At 41.7% G+C, this 21,188-nt stretch overlaps 2 protein-coding genes across 4 annotated transcripts in view; both read left to right on the forward strand.

Annotated features, from left to right (window-relative positions):
* The window catches only part of golga1 (golgin A1), a 28,962-nt gene extending 14,211 nt beyond the window's left edge, over positions 1-14,751 (forward strand). For both annotated transcript variants that reach the window (XM_079517233.1, XM_079517234.1), the window contains 15 exons: positions 303-386; positions 1,655-1,780; positions 2,439-2,534; positions 3,526-3,621; positions 4,055-4,150; positions 4,349-4,501; positions 5,879-5,974; positions 8,002-8,112; positions 8,949-9,051; positions 10,152-10,291; positions 11,418-11,549; positions 11,664-11,723; positions 11,824-12,081; positions 12,182-12,268; positions 12,743-14,751. In XM_079517233.1, coding sequence (XP_079373359.1) covers positions 303-386; positions 1,655-1,780; positions 2,439-2,534; positions 3,526-3,621; positions 4,055-4,150; positions 4,349-4,501; positions 5,879-5,974; positions 8,002-8,112; positions 8,949-9,051; positions 10,152-10,291; positions 11,418-11,549; positions 11,664-11,723; positions 11,824-12,081; positions 12,182-12,268; positions 12,743-12,820 — 1,716 coding nt within the window. In that variant the 3' untranslated portion in view covers positions 12,821-14,751. The remainder of the gene's footprint in view (positions 1-302; positions 387-1,654; positions 1,781-2,438; positions 2,535-3,525; positions 3,622-4,054; positions 4,151-4,348; positions 4,502-5,878; positions 5,975-8,001; positions 8,113-8,948; positions 9,052-10,151; positions 10,292-11,417; positions 11,550-11,663; positions 11,724-11,823; positions 12,082-12,181; positions 12,269-12,742) is intronic.
* A 910-nt stretch (positions 14,752-15,661) lies between these two features.
* On the forward strand, positions 15,662-18,631 carry rpl35 (ribosomal protein L35). Of its 2 annotated transcripts, none has more exons than XM_079516132.1 (4): positions 15,662-15,801; positions 16,706-16,842; positions 17,840-17,921; positions 18,406-18,631. In XM_079516132.1, the coding sequence occupies exons 1-4, from the start codon at positions 15,799-15,801 to the stop codon at positions 18,553-18,555; spliced, it is 372 nt and encodes a 123-aa protein (XP_079372258.1). In that variant the 5' UTR covers positions 15,662-15,798; the 3' UTR covers positions 18,556-18,631. The 2 variants fall into 2 exon arrangements, with proteins under 2 accessions (XP_079372258.1, XP_079372259.1); XM_079516133.1 differs by lacking the exon at positions 15,662-15,801 and adding an exon at positions 15,911-15,932.
* The last annotated feature ends 2,557 nt before the right edge of the window (positions 18,632-21,188 follow it).

Raw genomic sequence — 21,188 nt, forward strand, 5'->3', positions numbered from 1 at the left:
CTCAAACCTTTTCATGTCAAGGACCCCCAAAATTATATGTACCGGTATTTGAATGCGGACCTAAAAAGCATTTTGTTCCCGGGAGCAGGGACCCAATGTTAACTAAAAAAATATATATTCAAGATTTGCACACATTTCATGACACCCAAACCTTTGATGATGAGCTATCATGAGCTTGTATATCTGCTATTTCTGAATAGCCAAAGCATACAACAATGGTTAAAGTGTAGTAATTGTATGTCATAATTTTAAATTTTAAATACAATGGTTGGCTCTTTATTGACGACGGTATGGTTTTTCAGTCACAGGGTAGGGTGGTGTCCTTGGAGACGTCCCTCCTGGCGTTGCAGACTGAACACGATGCCCTGAAGTTACAACAACAAAAGGTCAGTCGGTACTAGTGCATACATAACTTCTCCTCTTCTCCTGCTCCAGTCTGGCAGGGATTTTAACAATACACGGGATCTGATTAGCTCTGGTCCATAGCCTTCTACTGCTTCTACGATTCTGCCCTGCAGTATAAGGCTATGGGACTTTCGGTTTTAGTGGAAATCTCACGAACGTTTGACCTACTCACCAATACAAAGACGGGTTGTTTCAATAGAAAGCCTACTTTCCTTAGTGGACGCACTCTGAGCCCCCCACCACACGTATAAACGGTACTTTTTGGCCAAAAAGGTATTTTGTTTCCACCGGGAAAAAAAAAACTTTTAGTTACTCCACTGCACCCTCTACCGATATTGCCCAGATAACTGCCTCATAGAGAATATTTTTCCTCCGGTGAAAAAAAGTCCCTTTCTGGCCAAAAAGTACCGTTTATACGTGTGATGGGGGGCTCAGAGTGCGTCCACTAAGGAAAGTAGGCTTTCTAATGACACAACCCGCCTTTGTTTTGGTGAGTAGCAAAAACGTTCTTTTAAAATACGCTAAAGAGGAGAGGCTGGTCTGATTTCGATTTGAGATTTAAAACCGAAAGTCCCATAGCCTTATACTGCAGGGCAGTAGAAGGCTATGGATCAGAGCTAGGGATCTGATGTACTGTAGCCCCCTGGTTCCCAAAACACTGGGCCGGGACCACCCATTTGTGGGTCGCAGACACATTTCTATGGATCCCTTGATTTATTTTTGTTCATTTCTTTTTAACCCATTTAGGCCCGACGTCGAAATGAAGGGAAAAAAAGTATTTTGAAAGAATATATATTCAAATATGTGTGCCGCATTTTCACGATTTTTCAAAAATAGCAGACCTACAAGCTCGTAGCGTGCCAGCTCGGTGGCGCGCTATGAACTTGTAGATCTGCTATTTTTCAATAGCTAAAGTATAACACAATGCTTAAAACACAAAGGGGTTGCCGTCTAGAATGGGTTAATTATGATTTTTGAAACATTTTCAAAAATAAAATTCAATGAGTAATATCATGAAGACATCAAAGAAAACCCAAAGATATTCCAAACAAATGTTTGAAGTACTAGTGAAAACGGCCCACAACGTGGTGCAAAGCGACAGGTTGTGGGCTTGTAGATCTGCTATTTTCACTGGTTTGGGTCCCCCGGGAGACATAACATGTCTCTTTTGGGTCACAGGCTCAAAAGTTTGGGAACCACTGCTGTTGCCAACCACCCCCCCTATAATCCCTGTCATTCCAATGCCCAGGCTGCTGTGACGGACGCGGAGAGGGAGCGTGTGTTGCTTGATCTTCAGGAGAAGGCGGCCTCGCTGGAGAGACGACTGGAGGGCAACCTGAGTGAGGATGAACACCTGCAGGAGCTTCTGAAGGAGGTAAAGAACGAATCGTGTTGTTGGCCTGATGGTTGCTTTGTCTCCTCGGCATGTCATGTGGCATGGCAGCCGCTTGTCAATCGGGAGGTGCCTGGGAAGCATTCCTTTTCCGTTTTTTTTATGATCCGGTCGGGAGCGTATGGTAACTTACGTCATGTTGTAGTCACTGATATGTAGTCATCAGGCAGGAAACCACAACCGGAATTAGAACTACACAAAATTATTCCCCGTGATCATGATTTTAGGGCCTACCCAGTTCAATTCTTGATGCAACGTAGTTTAGCTGATTTTCTTTTAAAATACAAAATAAATATAAATGTGAGTGTACTTTCCAGAGTCTACTTAGCGTCTGTATACCTTTTGTTATCCCATGTGAAAATTCCATTTTATTTTGTAGGCCCTAAAATTATGATCGCGGGGAATTATTTTGGGTAGTTCTTATTCCGGTTGTGGTCTCCTCTTTCCTGCCTGATGACTACAAATCAGTGACTACAACATGACGTAAGTTACCATCCGCTCCCGACCGGATCACACAGCGATGTAGTAACACATGCAGACCAGGCTTTCCTCCGAGGTGGTTTATGTGGAATTCCTTGTAAAGGTACTGTAATAATGAATGCTTCTGACTGTTTCTTGGTTTTGTTCTTGGCTTTTACAGAAGTCCACGTTGGAGCAGAGACTAGACGAGGCCAGGATGGAACTTGTGCAGGCACGGACAAACCACGCAGACAACATCAGCTCTCTAGAGGCACAGGTTAGTCACAGCCTCTACAGGCACAGGTTAGTCACAGCCTCTACAGGCACAGGTTAGTCACAGCCTCTACAGGCACAGATTAGTCACAGCCTCTACAGGCACAGGTTAGTCACAGCCACTACAGGCACAGGTTAGTCACAGCCTCTACAGGCACAGGTTAGTCACAGCCTCTACAGGCACAGGTTAGTCACGGCCACTACAGGCACAGGTTAGTCACAGCCTAGTCTACAGGCACAGGTTAGTCACAGCCTCTACAGGCACAGGTTAGTCACAGCCTAGTCTACAGGCACAGGTTAGTCACAGCCACTACAGGCACAGATTAGTCACAGCCTCTACAGGCACAGGTTAGTCACAGCCTCTACAGGCACAGGTTAGTCACAGCCTCTACAGGCACAGGTTAGTCACAGCCTCTACAGGCACAGGTTAGTCACAGCCTCTACAGGCACAGGTTAGTCACAGCCTCTACAGGCACAGGTTAGTCACAGCCTCTACAGGCACAGGTTAGTCACAGCCACTACAGGCACAGCCACTAGAAGAGGATTTCAAGTTCTCTTTTTGTCTAACTACGAAACACAGAGGGAATCAACTAAGACTAAGCTTTAAACCATTTTGACCTGAGATCAGATTCTAAAAATGTCTTCTACATCCTGACCGTTTTCTGAAAAAGCTATGTTTCTATGTCAGTCGTTCTTCGATTTTTCTTCGAAATAGCAGACCTACAAGCTCGTAGCGCGCCACTCGGTGGCGCCCTATGAGCTTGTAGATCTGCTAACACCAAAAGGGGTTCCCGCCCAAAATGGGTTAACACAAAAAGAAAATGACACAATGCTTATCGTAAATGTGTTCCCCCTGTATAATAAATGAATCCATTCGCAAAGAGTATAATCGTACAATGTTTTTTTCAAAACTGACATTCCACCCATCGTCTGTATCAATCATACACTGACCTGCGGTGCTCAGTCGACTCTTAACACATCATCTTGCACCACAGATATTCAGAACCAACTGTAGTGTGACTGAGCTACAAACACTTCTACGGCACAAAGACGAGTCGTCCAAAGCCTACAGAGAGCGAACAGACGCACAAGTAAGTAAGGACAATATTTGCATGTAATGCACAAGTACTGATACAGTACATTAAAATATAATCCATAGCTTCTTGTGTAGTTTTATATACATTATATTGCAATGTGGACTTGTGTTAAGGCACGCCAGTTGTGCCTTGGCCCATCGTTTAGTTAGGACACCACTGAATTACTTAACCGTTTCCGTCCATCCGACGTGGCCACACGTCCTAGGGAATCCAATCGAGGGATGCATTGGACGTGTGTACACGTCCTAGCGCATCCTCAATGATATCAGGCGAGGGGAGAATATTCCAGAGTAAAAGCGGCCATGTCTTTCCGGCACCCCAGAGCTTCTATTTTGAAGGAATCCCGCCACTGAATCAGTTAACCCTGGTAGCATGTAGTTGGACAACATTGTGTTAGTGCTGCACATTTCATCATTGTCTTTCACAGATAGCTGGTCTGGAACAGCAAGTGCAAGAAGCTAATAAGGGACTCAGGAGTTCAGAGCAGCAGGTCATAGAACAACAGGAACATATGCATAAACTGGTGAGTATGGAATGGATTTATTACATTTATAGTATGGGAATTTCATAATGAATGATACATCTAAAATGTAGTATGTGAGATTTAGCTTTTTTTTTATTCCTTCAGATTGAATGAAAAATATATACACATAAGCCTGTGATCCACCAGAACGTCGGAGAGAGCTGAGTAACTAATGAGTGTGTGTTTGTGTTCCTCCAGAAAGCAGAGTGGGGCGTGGAGAAGAGCAGTCTAGAGGAGAAGGTGTCTTCAGCACAGCAGCAGGGCCAGGAGACAGCAGGACGCCTTCAGGAGGAGGTTGCATCTCTACAAAAGGAAAGAGACGAGCAACAGACGACTCTTAATGTCAGGATTGTGAGTCCTGCTTCTCATATTCAGTTTTTTATATATATATTTATTATTATAATGTGACGTCTTATCTGTCCATTCATTGCACCATAGCTGATTAGGACCTTCCACGCAAATTTGATATCGGCCTCAGGGCTCAAATGAAGCTATATTTTCACCTAATGATATATATATATTTCTTTTTAATGTTTTTTTTTTTTTGTGGCTTTCGCCTTTATTTTATATTTTTTATGGAGGGACAGACAGTAGGCTGACAGGAAATGGGGATAGAGATGGGGGGGGGGGAAGACATGCAGTAAAGGCCGTCGGGATCGGGAGTCGAACCCGCGGCACACTGCCAGACTGGATTACCAGCCAAGGTGCCTGGACCACTGAGCCATGGCCCAGGCCACCTAATGATATTTTAAAAGGACTAAAATGCAATGGCACACCTCAGCATTTGCCAGTCTGGGTTTGTCCGTGTGAAGCTAAATGTGTTTCACCCTGTGTACATGTATGCATTTAACTGTTTTCACATTGACAATGCAATATCAGTGTAAAGGGCCTTTTTAAAGCGAGAAACGCATGCGTTGTTGCCTGGATCAACGACAGGTCTGCTACAGGTCTGCTCAGGAGGGGCGCAACAAACGCAAGCGTAAAAAAAAAAAAAAAGCTAAACGGTATCCAGGTCTGGTGAGTCGCGGGCGTGTGCACGAAACGAGCACGCGCGCAACAAATTCACGGGACCGCACTCACGTTGTCGCACCGCGACTGCTTCCCAGTGCTCCGCGCAAAAACGGCCGGTCTCATTGAAAATGAACTACAGTATAGGCGCGTTATATCGCTTCACGTTTGAAAGGCCCTTATAGCTATTTCCGATGTGCTGTCTTTTACTTATACTTGGCAAATAATCAGCTTTGGGTGATTTTAAATTAAAAGATTCTCAAAAATGGGACAGAGAAATAGTATTGATACAGTATGTAATTTTTGAGAACACAATTGGTGCCCTTTAAAAGGAAGACATTGCATCTTTTGAGACAAGCTATGGAAAGTAGTGCTTTTACGAATGGCTAGTGTTGGAAATGTATCAAGACCAGTTGTGATGTGACTTTCCACTTTCAACATGGACTATGTAAAGTCAAACGACTGCGCACACAGTGTACTATGCCTGCAACCTGTACTTACACACTGTATTAACCCTGTCTGCACGCTATGCCTTCTTTTCCATTTGATTTTCCCCCACTTATTCAAGTTACGTATTCAAGTTAACTACAGCAGCAGTACAACATGTACCGTCAGTTTTTGCATGATGAAACATTGTTCAAAGTCATAGACTATGTCTTAATTAATTATCCATGCACAGATGCATTTGGCCTTTAACAATGTCTTTGTGTGTGTTTTTAGAGTGAGCTGGAGCAGGAGAGGTCATCCCTGCTCCAAGGGAGGGACGAGGCAGAGGAGGCTCTGAGACGAAGAACAGAGGACCTTGAGGGGGCTAAGGTACAAGACACGGTCTGGATTTAGTTAACTGGATCTGGGCTGGCCCTTTCTTCTGTGTACACCAAATCTCTGCGCCCAGAATAACATGGATGCTAGGGTTCAATTGATTGATTGATTGATTGAAATGTTAACAGTTTGCAGAATTACAGTACATTTCAAGCACAAACTCAATACAAAGGTTGTTAACTGTGAGTGGACGACCCAATTAAGCATTACACTTGTTTACAAGAGGGTCCACCATGTTCAATTCATCAAAACATTTAGAGACGTACAAATAGACACTTCCATATAGACAAAGAACAGAACAGGAATTCATCATAATGGAGGTAAAAAAGGAAAAGAAACATGTACAGTGAGGGGGGAAAAGGGGGGGGGGGGGGGCTGTGGGGGGGGATTCACGTTCAGCTCCGTTCCTTTGTTTGTTTGCCTTGGAGGAGCTGCGTTGGGTCCCCAAGTCGGCTCCGTGGCCGTACCTCGAGTTGGCTTCAAGACGAGTGGTTAAAGAACATACACGTTCAGAGTTCAGACATCCTTTTTGTTTCAGGAAATAACATTCTGCTCCCTCCAAAAATTCTCACGTTGCTTATTGGATTTTGCTCCAACATCCATGAGAGCTTTGGTTGTCCTCATTATGAGACTGCCTTGGTCGTATATAAAAATTGGGGAGAGGAATTAGAATGTAATTCCTCCAGGGTTCTCAACCCGTGGGTCGCGACCCCTCGGGGGGTCGCCAAATTATTTTAGGGGGTCCCCAAATTATTTTCAAAAAAAAAAAAAAGCTTGTAGATCTGCTATTTTTCAATAGCTAAATTATAACAATGCTTAAAACACCAAAAGGGGTTCCCGCCCAAAATGGTTTAAGGTTATTGTAGCAGTCAATTTATATTGGGGGTTGGGAGGGGGCGGGGCGGGGGTCCCGAGACATTGCCAAAGCATTAACGGGGGTCCCCGGCCAAAAACGTTGAGAACCCCTGAATTAGATGACATGAGCCAAAATCTTAAAATCTTCCAGAGATATTTAGGTCCAGAAAATGTACTGATTGTTTAAACAGAAATGTGTTGGAACTGTGTGAGCCATCCTTGGCTTTCAGCTCTTGAGTGAGTGTTAGCCCTATCCAGCTGTAAAGCTAGATAGGGCAGAGAAATGGCACCATACCAAGCTGGTGCCGGCATACATAACATCAACCAACACTTCCATATTTAGCATAATATCCCCGTTTGGTAAGGAGTATGGCATCTTTACCCACTTTGACCCTAGCATCCATATTTTGGGCATGTCATTGTAGGTGAAAAACTTCGGAGGGGATTGCAAATGTTTATTTTTTTACATTGGGGCTTAAAAGTGGTTACGTGTGCACATCTACAGCGTCAGAGGCCACGTCGGTTTTGTGAAGCAGATCTGTAACCGTGTTGTCCTGAAAAAGTGGATCCAATGCATAAAACATGGGGAGCAATAGAGCGTGGCTGAAGTCCCCAAAAAGGACGTGCAGAGAGTGTTAGAGGGGCAGGGGCTGAGATCCCGTAAGAGGGCACAAAAATAGCAGATCTACAAGCTCACAACGCGTCGCAGCGCGACGCGTTGTGAGCTTGTAGATCTGCTATTTTCGGGGCGCAACCCAGCACTCTTTTGCTAGTGGAGATGCGGTGTACGACATGGATTCCAAAACAAATGAGATTTAATTTTTTTATTTAAAAAAAAAATTTCAACGCAAAATGCTGTTCAAGTTCAGGAGACTTCGGAAATAAACGCAATTCTCCTGTATGCTGCCTTCCAGCGTGGCATGGAAAGGAGTGGCATCTGCATTTCTTTTACCACAGTAAATGCTGCATTCCATGGTTGGAGAGGGCCGTTGTTTTACAGACGGGTAAAAGGGCAGGGGCTGAAGCCCCCTTTGATGTCTGTGTGAACGTCCCTGGTCCCCAATCCCCATGTCCGTGTGTGTGTGTGTGTGTGTGTGTGTGTGTGTGTGTGTGTGTGTGTGTGTGTGTGTGTGTGTGTGTGTGTGTGTGTGTGTGTGTGTCCTCAGGCGGAGCTGAGCAGCCGGCAGACTGTGAGCGTGGAGATAGCCAAAGCACTGGAGGACACCAGACGACAGAAGGAGGAACTCCAACTCCAGGTCATTAGGCATACAGAGGAGGTTTGTCACAGCTGTAACCATTTGCTGTATTCAGAGAACGTTCTGCCCAATACCACACTGCCACCGTGTTGGTACTGCAAGTAGTTAAACCCAAGTACCCAAGTATAGACACCTGGGGGACCCTGGACAATGAAGTGTGTATACTGTATATAGGGTTTAAGCAGTTGTGATTTCCCATTGACTTTCCACGGCAAGATCAGTCTAGTCTAAAGGAAGATATTGGATTACTAAACATATTTTCCAACTTAACCCATTTAGACCTGGGAACGATTCTACAAATGTCTTCTAAATCATGCACATTTTCTGAAAAACCTCATGTTTCTATAGCATGGTTCTATAGCATGGTTCTCAATATTTCATGTCAAGGACCCCAAACATTATATGTAATTGACCCCCATCTGAAAATATGTATCCAGGGACCCCCCCCCCCCCCCCCCCCCCCCCCAGAAGCAAAGATTTGAGTTCAAAACATTCGCTCCAAAAGAATATATATTCAAAGATTTGCGCCACATTTTCACGATCAAAAAATAGCAGAGTGCCGCGCTATGAGCTCGTAGATCTGCTATTTTTCAATAGCTAGAGCATAACATAATGCTTAAAACACTAAAAGGGGTTCCCGTTCAGAATGGGTTAAGTTGTTAAAGTGTATTGGCCTGTAAGGCTATAGTATATACTTTGTTAAATGATCAAGTCATGACAAAAACATCATGTTTTCAGTTTAAAAAGTATGCAGATGTTGTTCTACGTTTTTAGCGATCGTTCAACAAATTATAAATGACCCTTTTAATGATATATATATATATATATATATATATATATACTTTTTCATTTCACAGGTTGGAGAGCTGACGACGTCTCTTCAAAACATAGAAAAGGAACTGGCCAATGTCACAGAGCAGTTGAAACTTAAAGAGGAAGACCTGAAAACACTACACAATGGTACGCAGCCTTACACACTTAGTCACATGCAAGGACACACACACCTTAAACACTTACAGTAAGCCCTATTTAAAATAAAATAAAAACTATAATCACTATTGTCAACAACAGAATGTGGAGGGGTGTTGTCCATTGGGGGTTTTTTTTTTTACTGCTAGTTTTTTTTTTTTTTTTTTCTTGAATTTCTTTTGTGTAAGTCATGTGTATTTTGTATGCTTTATTGTAAAATCATTAAAAAACTTTGATGACAAAAAAATATATAAAAATGAAATAAAAACGATGCAAATACACTGTATGTTGTGCATATATATATATATATGTGCACAACATACAGCACATTATCTGCTATTTTTGTTATTTACAATAAAATATTAATTTAATTTTTTTATTAGTTTTTTGTCGATTATTTCTGAAATGATGATGTCAGATTTAAGTGGTTAAAGGCAGTAGGCTTTCATTTCTATGCCCCATATATTTTATAAGCTCTTTATTAGTTGAAATTCAGTCTGTTTTCGAGCTAAGCTTACAAAAAAGTAAGCTATTTGAATCCACAGAATTACAGAAACGGGATCCTCATTCATAATATATTAAAGCTGTCCTTCTTAAGCGTATGTATAATGTCTCCCTCTCCTGGCAGAGAGAGGTAATTGCAACGATGTCTGTACAGTACAAATGGTGGTTCATCTAGTATCCACTTCAGTGTTTAGTTTGCTTCAAATGACTATTGATATTGTAAACCTGCTCATGTCCTACTAGACACCAGGGTTTGTTTCTAAATGGAAGCTCCAGAAGTGCTAGTTGAAATTGTATCAACATAATCTACCATACCAATGTTTTATTCATTTAACACATTAAACCAGTGTCATTTCAGATTTTAGCGTTGACTATTAAATAACCTGTACACGCTCGCAGCACGTTCGCTGCGAGCTTGTACAACTGCTATCTTTTTTACCATGTTAGAAAAATCTTACCTGTGAGAACTATTGATTTAGAAGGCATTTGTGGAATCGACCTCAGGCCTTAAATTTCAGCTTTCTTTTTTCTATTGAAATGGTGCATATCTCATTTTGGTAGTGTTGCTGTTGCCTTGTGTTGTGCAGAGCTGCAGGCTGTGCAGGACGACAATGACAGACTGCAGGTCCAGGTGGAGGACAGTGAGCGAGACAAAGACAGGCAGCTGCACAGCCTGAGGGAGGAGGTCCTCACACAGACGCAACAGCTGGACACCTGCCATTCACGGGTTGGGACACACACACACACACACACACACACACACACACACACACCCAGGGGCGGACGACGTCTCTTCAAAACATAGAAAAGGAACTGGCCAATGTCACAGAGCAGTTGAAACTTAAAGAGGAAGACCTGAAAACACTACACAATGGTACGCAGCCTTACACACTTAGTCACATGCAAGGACACACACACCTTAACCCATTTAGGCCTGACGTCGAAATAAAAAAAACGTTCGCTCTGAAAGAATATATATTCAAAGATTTGTGCCGCATTTTTACGATTTTTCAAAAATAGCAGACCTACAAGCTCATAGCGTGCCACTCAGTGGCGCGCTATGAGCTTGTAGATCTGCTATTTTTCAATAGCTCTGCTAAAGTATAACATAATGCTTAGTTAAAACACACACACCCAGGGGCGGCTGTGGCTCGGGAGGTAGAGCAGGTCGTCCTATGATCCGTGGGTCGGTGGTTCGAATCCTGTCTACATGTCGTAGTGTCCTTGGGCAAGACACTGAACACCACATTCCCTCCAGTGGTTGCCACTATTGATGTGAGAAGTGAGGACGCTGGCTACATTGGCTTCACCTCCCAATGTATGAATGAATGGACCATTGTAAAGCGCTTTGAGTAGGCACATAGAAAAGCGCTATAAGAATGCAATCCATTATAGTCACACATACAGTCACAGTCCTACACACATGCACACTTATTTATACATGCATACATAATAACTGTTTTATTCCAAAATGATATGCCCAATATGAAAAAACAGATGCCCTTACAGTAGTGGGGACACCCTGGTAGACAAGTTTAACGCATAATTGGACGCACCACATGTCCAATTTAACATTTTATAGTGTTGCAGTTTAAATTATCTTTGCTCATTTCTTTGTGTCATCACTTCCAATTGTACATGTTTGTCCTGTAAAAGGAGTTCTCTCTCCTGTTTGGATAAAAAAAATATATATATAATAATGGTAACCCGACTTGAAAATGCGTTTTCTGTCTCTGCATTTCCGGTCTCTCTCGACTCTGTCAAATAAAGGCTTGAAAATAATAAATGAATAAATAATAAAATAAAATAAAACAAACGTCAGTTTAATTGTGGGTGTGCGTGCTTTATTCCAGATATCGGACCTGGAAGTGGAGGCAGAGACCCGTCCAGAGCAGGAACAGAATGGCAGTGTAACTGTAGATGACCTTGATCACATTCAGAAGGTCAACAGAGAACTGGAGCAACAGCTGAGTGAGAAGAACAAGGTGAGACTACTTAATGTTTTGTGCATCTATTTATATCTAATATTGTTAGATAAAATGTTTTTATTTATTCTCGCAATTCATGCAACAAAAATGTTTTCTTGTCTTGCTTGCCAGACCATAAAGCAGCTGCAGCAGAGGCTAGCAGAGCTAAAGAGAACTCTTCAGAAGGAGCTGGTGAGATATGTAGCGCAATGTTAATTACAGTAACCCAGGAATGTTCCTAGAAAAAATGAAAAGCATAATAACATGACGTCTGTGAATGCGTGCGTTGCAGAAGCTAAAGCCAGAAACGGAAGCTGAGGGCAAGGAGAAGGCACCAGAAGTCAGAGCAGATAAGCAGGAGAGACTCAGTCCCGACCCACCACCGGCCTCCAGCTCCGCCGCTGCCCCTCCGCCGACCTCGGCTGTCCCCCGCCCTCCCACATCCAACACCTTGGTCACCAACACCTCAGACCTCAACGACTCCAGAGAGATCAACTTTGAATATCTCAAACACGTGGTCCTCAAGTTCATGTCGTCCAAAGAGGCCGAGGTAAAGAAGAGGTCATCATGTGTGTGCGGTTTATCCATAGATGTTGAACATTAGATGCAGCATTACGAATTTACTGTGCGTATGTTTCTTACTTTCTCAGGCATATCAACTAGTGCGAGCAGTGTCTGTGTTGTTGAACTTCACTCGTGAAGAAGAGGACATGCTAAAGCAAACTATTGAATATAAGGTGAGTGTCGGAACAGTATTGTTGTTAAATCAGTGCCACATGGGTGTAAAGTGGCTCCTTCAGTGTGTCCCCAGTTTCAACTCCCGGCCGGAGAGTCTTTTTGCCTTTGGTCATTCCCCTGCTCTCTGTTGTCCGCCTTTTCCTGTCTCTTACTGTCTATATTGAGAAAAAGCAGAAAAAATAATTGTAGTTAAAGTTCTGAGAAATGTGTGCTGAAATAAAGCTGAAATCTTTTACTCAAGAAAGAATTTGTTCTAATTGTAAGAGGGGAAAACAGGTTTTCGATACATTTAGGCATAGGCACCATTTGATTCCTTCAAATCAATACTAATACCAAAGGTGGTACTGTGTGTATGTATAGGTGGTTCTATACATACTTTTCCCGTAGCCAAAGCCACCCAGGCTAAATAAGCTGTCACAATAGACTTGTAATTGGATCAAATAGTGATTTTTGTTTTTCTCTTTTTCCATTAGATGTCGTGGTTTGGATCCAAGCCTTCTCCTAAGGGCATCATTCGGCCTTCGATCTCAGGAACGGCACACTGGAGCTGAGGAGGAACGCACGTGCGGGTGGTTTAGGTGATGATGGGGATCAATGGACAGGGTGATATTATATGTACTTGTTTCCAAGTACAATGTGTCCTTCCTGCACCTCTCCATCGTTGTGGCTGCCAGTGCCCAAACAAGGACTCCATCCAAGCTTTAACCAGACACAGTTTCCTATGTAACTCATTATTTTGAGGAAAAGGACTGAGGGGGGCTTTAGTGGCACTTATTTATAATGCGTTTGTTTTTGTAATGATATTACTTTATGTACGGTGGAAGCAGAAAGGGTTTTACTTACCTTGAAGAGTAACCATTCGGACAATAATTTTCAAACCATTCAAACAATAATTTCCTTTTTATTTTAAAAGGACGCTGTTTTAAGACAATTTCATGACTATAATGGATTTAGAAGAATGTTGTCGTCTTGATCTTATGGGTTTACCCTGGATTGCTTCACAATGGTCCTTATGGGAAGGTAAATGTATATGTTCAGTCCATTGTAATTTCACATAAGAACCCCCCCCCCCACCCACACACACACACACACACACACACACACAATGGATATATTGGCCACAACCGTTATCATCATACATTATGTTGAAAACCAATCAATAAATCCTAGACGATCCCAATTAACTTTCTACTACACTATCGGTTTTCATGGAGTTTGACAGTGAGGATATATTTTTGTCTTATGTTCTTCATTGCCCTTTATTTTCCCATTGACTTAGATGTTGAACGTGGTACTCGGCCAATGCCTATGATCTGTGGTTTGGGGAAAGGGATCTTTACTGATCAGAGGAAGCGTGGTAATAATGTTTCTTTAACCCCTCAAGTATTCTCTGAATGAATGGTACAGGCTATGATTTCTGAAGGAACTTTTATGAAAACTGTTTGGTTTTGTTATCTTAAAAAATATAATATATTGAAGGCCTATAATTGAAGGGCTTATAAGTGTGTCATTTTAATGACAGCCTGTGAAGGGTTATGATTCTCAAATGTTTTGGGTTCACGAGACTGAAGACATATTTTGGAGTAGGGATCGTTGAGATAAAGATGTATTTAGGTCAGAAGCTGGGTAATAAATGCAATGTCAAATCGATGAAAGTATAGCAAATTAATTTGTAAATTGTTGATTGGAGGACATGCCTACCTTTACCTGCCTTGTGTCGATGTAAATGAGTACATTCCATATGTCTATTTATATGAAAACTGTATATATGCATTAAGAACTTTATAAATCAGTGGATGTAAAATGGTTTGCTGTGACCAGTTGCAGTATTGTCTGTTTTGGTTTCTGGCCGTTGTGGTGTCATACAGTCTCACTACCCATTGCTTCCTGTAACTTCTGTGAGAGTTCAGACACAATTCTTCCACTGGTGAGAAGAAGCCAGGGTAATATGCATGCCTACTGCTAGACTCCCTTAAAAGCAGTCAGAACCACCTGTCTTTACTCGTTCTAGGATTTCTAGAATATTCCAGATTCCCTTTTCCATTCTAGAATGCTCTAGATTCTGCGATGACTTCCAGTGACTTAAAGAAGCAGAAATGCTCCCGTCTGCTCTCTGACATACCAGTTTCAATTATGCAGAAAATAACGATTGTTCTGGTTTAAAGGGGTTTATTACAACTTTTGAGGCTGTTTCTAATGGAAACAATTTTCATTCAGTGAAAAAGCACATAATTGAATGCAATGATGTCGAACATCTAGCCCTGGTTCTTTGAGGAATGGACTTCACTGATTTTATTATACTGTCTCCATGAGAATAAAAGAAGCAATGCACTTTTACAACATATTTGATTCTTCTACATGTTAGACCATGCAACAATACTGTACAATCAACAGATTGTCCTAATGTCATATTATTTAACTGCCCTACACATGATTCTGTTTGTTTCCCTTCATTCATTGATAATAAATTGAGATTGTGAAATGTAAGACTCTGCATATTTTATAAGCCAGCTGGTTGCAAAGGTAACAGGATAAATAAAGACAACCTTGATAGGTGGGAACCAAGGAAAGGTGGGCATTTGTGACCTGTGTTAAATTGGCTTTTTTCAACAACAAAAAAGAGAAAAAAATAAAAAAGCATAACGATAATGATGTGCCGTACATGTTCACATCATACATACTTTAGATGACTTAAGACCATTTATCTTTTCTTTTTCTTTTTTTACATTGGACAAGGTGCCCAGATCGGGGCCCAGATGCATAGACATGTCCAAATCTGGTGTTATACTAGTAGTCATGCGACGGGTGGCGCTGATTGCATTTGGTCAGGAGGAGCACTAAAACGGGAGGCGAAGAAGAACGCCTCCGGAAGCAGTGTTGCCATGTCCGCTTATTATAAGAGACTTTGGGCTTATTTTTCTGTAAAGTTGCTCGTAAATAATTATTGGTAGTTCGTAGTTGCGGGTTGGGCTAAAGTGTAATTGCTTATTTGGGCTTGTTTCCTAATGTTGTTTAAACCAGTGATTCTCATACAGTGACATGTCAAGGACCCCCAAATAGTCATGAATGCATTTGTCCAGCTAAGCAGTACTCCCGTGGATATAGAGTGAACTTAACGATAAATTAATATGATAATACCTTTTATATAATCACCAACATGAATTATGTTTGTTATTTTACAGCTAGGTAGAGTAGTGGGGCGAGATGGAAAAGGGCGACCGTACCCATATATATCTAACAGGTACCTTAGGAATATCAAGCACCCTACATATAAAAAATATGTTTGCCAGGGTCCAGGCAGGGACCCGGATATCAAATTTGTGTTAAAACATTGTGTTGAATATTTCAAAAATATTCCACATTTGTCAATTGTCATCCCCAGCCCCCCAATATTCTTTATGAAATCGGCTATTTCCCAAATAGCCCAGTCATGCTTGTTTCTCTCACAATCTGGCAACACTGTCCGGAAGCTACTTTTTTGTGAACACGCGCTCCGTCCGGCCTTTCCAACGGGGCAGTGTCAAGCAACATGGTGAGAGAAGCGCAGCTTGTCCTCAAATCATTAAAATCTCCTATTTATCTATCAGCAAACGATCACAACTGCACATATTACTCTACATAAACACCTTAGACGAGCATTGATGTGTGTACCGAGTAACAATGGTGCATACATTTTGACAAAGCCGTTAAATTGTTTGCTAAACTGTTTGCTATCGCGCATGCTATGCTAGCACGCTAGCTGATGTCGGGATCTGTAAAACGGGGCTCGTCGCAACATTCCATGCTTCTTTTGATATTCATTTCTTACCAATATAACCACCAGGGTAACGTGAACTAAATAACCAATCTATACTGCGTATCATTGACATAGTGTAGTATTCTAGTAAATAACGTTGCGGCCTAACGCCAACGCTTCGAGTTAGTGCTTAAAGCCTTTATTCCGTAGTACTGTACTGTGGCGTCAGTTTGTCGAGATTTCTTAATTTTAGCATTATATATATTTTTTTTGATCATTACAACGTCTGAATATTTAGTTAATGGAACTTTTTAGCAACCGTCCAACATGTCTTTAGGAATGAGGCCACGATATGTCCGTTTTAGTGGTTCACTGTTTGTTCGTACTTTAGTTTAGCACATTGTGAAAAACGGTTCTTAATTTCTTAACGGGCACTTTCCACTCGTGGCAGATGGAAAATTGTGTCCCATTTTCTGGTGCATGGCATCCAAAGTCTAAGATGATAATTGTTGAGCTGATGTTTTGCTGATGCATTTTCAACAACTGCTTACCAAAAGACTGAGACCTGAGATTGCCTTGAATGTCACTGATAATGGGGTTTTGTAAATATTTAATTTAACAATTGCCTACCCAGAAGTTTTGAAGCAATAAACATAAATGGTGAGGTTTCAACATTTAATTTTACAATCTTTTTTTTAAGGCTAAGATCAAGGCGAGAGATCTGAGGGGCAAGAAGAAGGAAGAGCTGTTGAAACAGTTGGACGACCTGAAGAATGAGTTGTCCCAGCTTCGTGTTGCCAAAGTGACAGGCGGAGCTGCCTCCAAACTCTCCAAGATGTGAGTATTGCATGTATCCCCAAGCTTTGCTGGTAACTTACCTCACACAACTGTCGATTTATCCACAACCTCATGGGTGCATGCATGGTGTCTATGATGATATTTGTTGAGCTGATGTTTTGCTGAAGCATTTTCAACAACTGCTTACCAAAAGACTGAGACATGACATAAGCCTAACAATGAGAAGAAAATTACATTTGTACACTTCAGTAAATCGTTTAATTTTCTTGGAACACAGTGATCATTTTAACTTCACGGTCTGCCTTTCATCATTGTGTTCAAGTTGAACTATGTAAAAACTGTGGCCGAAATGGTGTGTAGGTCTACTCTAGTAAATAAATATTATAGTAGCAGGAATTATGTTAAATATATTGACCAATCCTCTTTGGTGTTTTCTAGCTCGACTGTAGGTGGTTCGAGTTACAAAATGGGAAGGGACTTAATGTTTGTAACAAACCGACAAGTGAAGTGACTGTAAACAGTGTATATGTGCAGGTTTGAACCACCTTTAGACTTTGGAAAAGGCTCAACTTAAAGCCATAGGTGCGATTCATACTCCTATTTTAGAGCCGAATAATTGTAGGCTCTGTAGAGCCTACAATGTGACGTCATTGAGGTTCGGTACCGTCCTAAAGTGCTACTGAAAATGTCTGACAGCCGAAATCATTTCGGCACTACAGTGGTAAAATAGGAGTATGAATCGGCCCCTAGCAAGTGCAGACGGCAGCAACAGATGTATCCCATCAATGCAGTAGGCTGGTGTGATATTTTTTTATCACTTACCAAAAATACGACATGGCAAACGGATTGTTTTTCACGCTACTAATCGCGTGGCTCGTTCATAAAATGTAATTTTTTCAGGTAGGTGGAAGAAACATTTTTATTTGTATTGTTTGGTAAGACCCACAAATGAAGACTGTTGTAAAATGACTCCCAATGGTGTTGGTATAAATGTCACATGGCCTCCTGTTAATGAAACCTTTCTCTTCCTCCTCAGCTGCGTTGTCCGCAAATCTATTGCCAGGGTCCTGACTGTCATCAACCAGACACAGAAAGAGAACCTCAGGAAGTTCTACAAGGTGAGAATGCTGGTTACCTGTTGAACCATATTCACATGTCATGGCAAACTGACCACTGTAACTATGGTCCATACTAGTGTTCTGGACACACAGCTACCACTTGTAGGACATGAAACATCTTTTCCTCTTCATTGGTGCATGGCAATTTTGGTCAAAGATGATATCTGTTGAGCTGATGTTTTGCTGATGCATTTTTTCAACTGCTTACCAAAAGACTGAGACGAGATTGCCATCATCTCCTTGATAGTGGGGTTTTGTTAATATTTCACAGATTATGCCCATTTGAACATTGCTTCAAATGCACAGAAAATTACATTTGAGATGTAAACAAAGTGCTTGGCTGTTAAAAAAAGAAAAGAAGAAATTGTCCACTTCAGATCAACGTACATGTTTGGTTTGACAACCTCTTAATAGTATTGACATATTCCTTTGATCTAATTGGTGTCCCTGATGTTAAATACTTTGATTATCCTTTTCCCTTCAGGGCAAGAAGTACAAGCCCCTGGACCTGAGGCCCAAGAAGACCAGAGCTATCCGCCGCGAGCTCACCAAACACGAGGCCAGCCTCAAGACCAGGAAGCAGCAGAAGAAGGACCTCCTGTACTCTATGCGCAAATTTGCTGTCAAAGCTTAAAATGCTTTTTGTGTCATGGTTAAAACATTTTGGTTTAAAAAAATTAAAATAAAACCATAAAAAAACATGTTTGGGTTGGTTTTATTAAGTAATATAATGATCACTAGTCTGGAACTTTGGGTAGCAATGGCTGAAATGGTTGTCCTGATGCTCCATTATAGATGGTATGCGTGTGATAGCCTGGCTAATAAGCCAGACTAATATCACACAACACTGTCGCGGTATATCAGTCTGGGCTGGCTCCACTTGGATTTCATTTCCCGGGGAACATTTTCTCTTTGACGCAATTGGTCAGAGCTACTGTCAGTCAAAGGTCTCAAGCATTGAACGTCACTGTACCAAAGCCCGCCTATATTGCATACCGTGTCCCGATTGGTCCGACCTGTTCTCTGCTGTAGGAAAGAGGCGTGCTACTGAGCCTCGCCAGACCGTAATCCGCTGGTAGGCAACTTTTTTTTGCCAACTGCTGATTCGGTCTGGTTTATTAACCAGGCTATGCGTGTGATGCATAGAGTATATATATATATAATAGAGACTGAACTTGCGCGAAGCTCCGCCCCCCCAGCTATTCATGTCAGTGGAAGTTGCTCAGTGGCGTTTTGAAGCACCCGGAAGACTGCCGGAAGTCCCTCCCAGGACCTCAACTTTGAGGTCCTGAGTGACGTAGGGCAACCGAGCGCTCAACGTTAAAGCCCAGCTGCACGGGGTTTCCCGGTCATGAATCCACGGGTCCGCCTGTAGTCCCTCCTCCTACCACTAGGACCCAGAGCTTCAACGTTGGAAAGTCTGCCTGCCCCCTTGGTGTGATGCCATCATACCGGGAAGTTATGCAGGAACGCATACGGAGTGTTAAACTACTTTTCTGGCCTTGATACTTAACCTGACTCCGCCAGATGGGGCAGCAGAGAGTACACTGGGGGGGAACCCAGTGTACTCTGCTGCCCCATCTGGCGGAGTCGGGTTACTTGATACTAGGCCATACATCCAAACAAGTCTGATTGCATTAAACTACGTTAAACAACATTAAACTCACTTTGCCACTATTTCCCATTCACTTTATGCATGCGAATACCCTCTATTGCCATATCAGTGAGTTTTTGGCAATGGTATATTTGAAAAGATTAAATGTATAATTGTTTCTGTCTGCATGATAACTTGAAATACTATTCTACTTGATTAACTTTACAGTTCAAATCTCCATTGCCTTCATTATTGCACATTGAAATAAGTTGTGCATTATATCAAATTGTTTGGCTGTGAAATGTTTATTGAACTATGCACTGTAATACTTGTAATACAGTGTGACCATATTTTTACCTAATGATGTATAATTGGAGAATATTGGGTAATGAGAGGAGGTGCATAATCTTTGAGAATTCAGGTTTCCTGGAAGGAAAAAATCCAGATTTTATAATCTTGTTCTACATGGACATGGTTATAGTGTAACTCAGCACAAACTGAAGTAGGCCTATATAAATTCATTCCATAACGTCTAGTCATAATACAAAGTGGAACTTCACAATTATGTCTAATGCGTCTATGCAGTTATGTGCCTACTAGTCTTAATAGAAATTGCAGATGTGTTTTAATCGCTGTGCACAAGGGGGTGCCATAGAGCTACATTTGGATGCATCAAAACTGCATGTCGCCCCAAAACAAATGGTCACCTTGAGGTCACTTAAATATCGAGTCCAGAGACCAGGTATAACAATTCTTTGTTTTGTCAGCCATATGTTTTTTTGGGACAGTGTTAAGTATTTCAGAGTGGTGATAAAACATTTTATGGACCCCTCCCCCGTGTCGATCATCTGTATTATGCAGAGAACATTAGGTCAAGAGGCTGCAGTGAAAGCCATGAAAATAAGGTTTTATATTTTTAAAGCACAACTAATCTGACTAATTAGGGGTACGGTAGTACAAAACAAAGATTACACAGAATATCTCTGCTGTTGGGCAGAAACCACCTATGTCCAAAATATTAACTTTTTAGGAAATCTCGTCAAAGTTGGTATAACATTCAATGTTAATATTAACAACATGATGTAAAGTGATGTATATTAACATCACTTTACCAAAATCCAGCTCAAGTGGAGTTGGGAGGTTGGCGACTTTGGCTCAGGAGGTAGAGCAGGTCGTCCAATGATCCATGGGTCCCGGCGGCTGGGATTCGGCGGTTCGAATCCCGGCTCGATCCTCCTGTACATGTCGAAGTGTACTTGGGCAAGACACTGAACCCCAAATTGCTCCCGATGTGCTGGTTGGTACCTTGCATGAATGCTTCCGCCGCAATCGGTGTATGAATGTGTGTGTGAATGGGTGAATGTAAAGCGCCTTGGATAAAGGCGCTATATAAATGCACCATTTACCATTTGACCATTATGGAGATAGTTGTTTTGTCCATCATTGATTAAAATGACGAAGCACTTGTTAATACTTTTCATTGGTTCAATGTTTGTAAAAACCCACACAGAAAGAGAAAGGGTGTTCAATAGCAGTAATTTATATAAAATAAAAGGGAAACATGGTTTCTGACCAACAGCGAAGATATGTACCTGTGATGTAGCCTAGTATGAATTATTTTAGACTCGTATATGTATTTAATCGATTTTGACATTTTTCAATCTACGAATTTT

This window comes from Electrona antarctica (genome assembly GCF_951216825.1).
Source record: "Electrona antarctica genome assembly, chromosome: 12".
In the NCBI taxonomy this organism is placed as follows: domain Eukaryota; kingdom Metazoa; phylum Chordata; class Actinopteri; order Myctophiformes; family Myctophidae; genus Electrona; species Electrona antarctica.

Excerpts from the sequence above, each read along its gene's own strand:
- rpl35 (XM_079516132.1), top strand. Across the intron at positions 16,843-17,839 it reads GCCTCCAAACTCTCCAAGAT|CTGCGTTGTCCGCAAATCTA; the intron begins GTGAGTATTGCA and ends CTTCCTCCTCAG. Across the intron at positions 17,922-18,405 it reads ACCTCAGGAAGTTCTACAAG|GGCAAGAAGTACAAGCCCCT; the intron begins GTGAGAATGCTG and ends TTTTCCCTTCAG.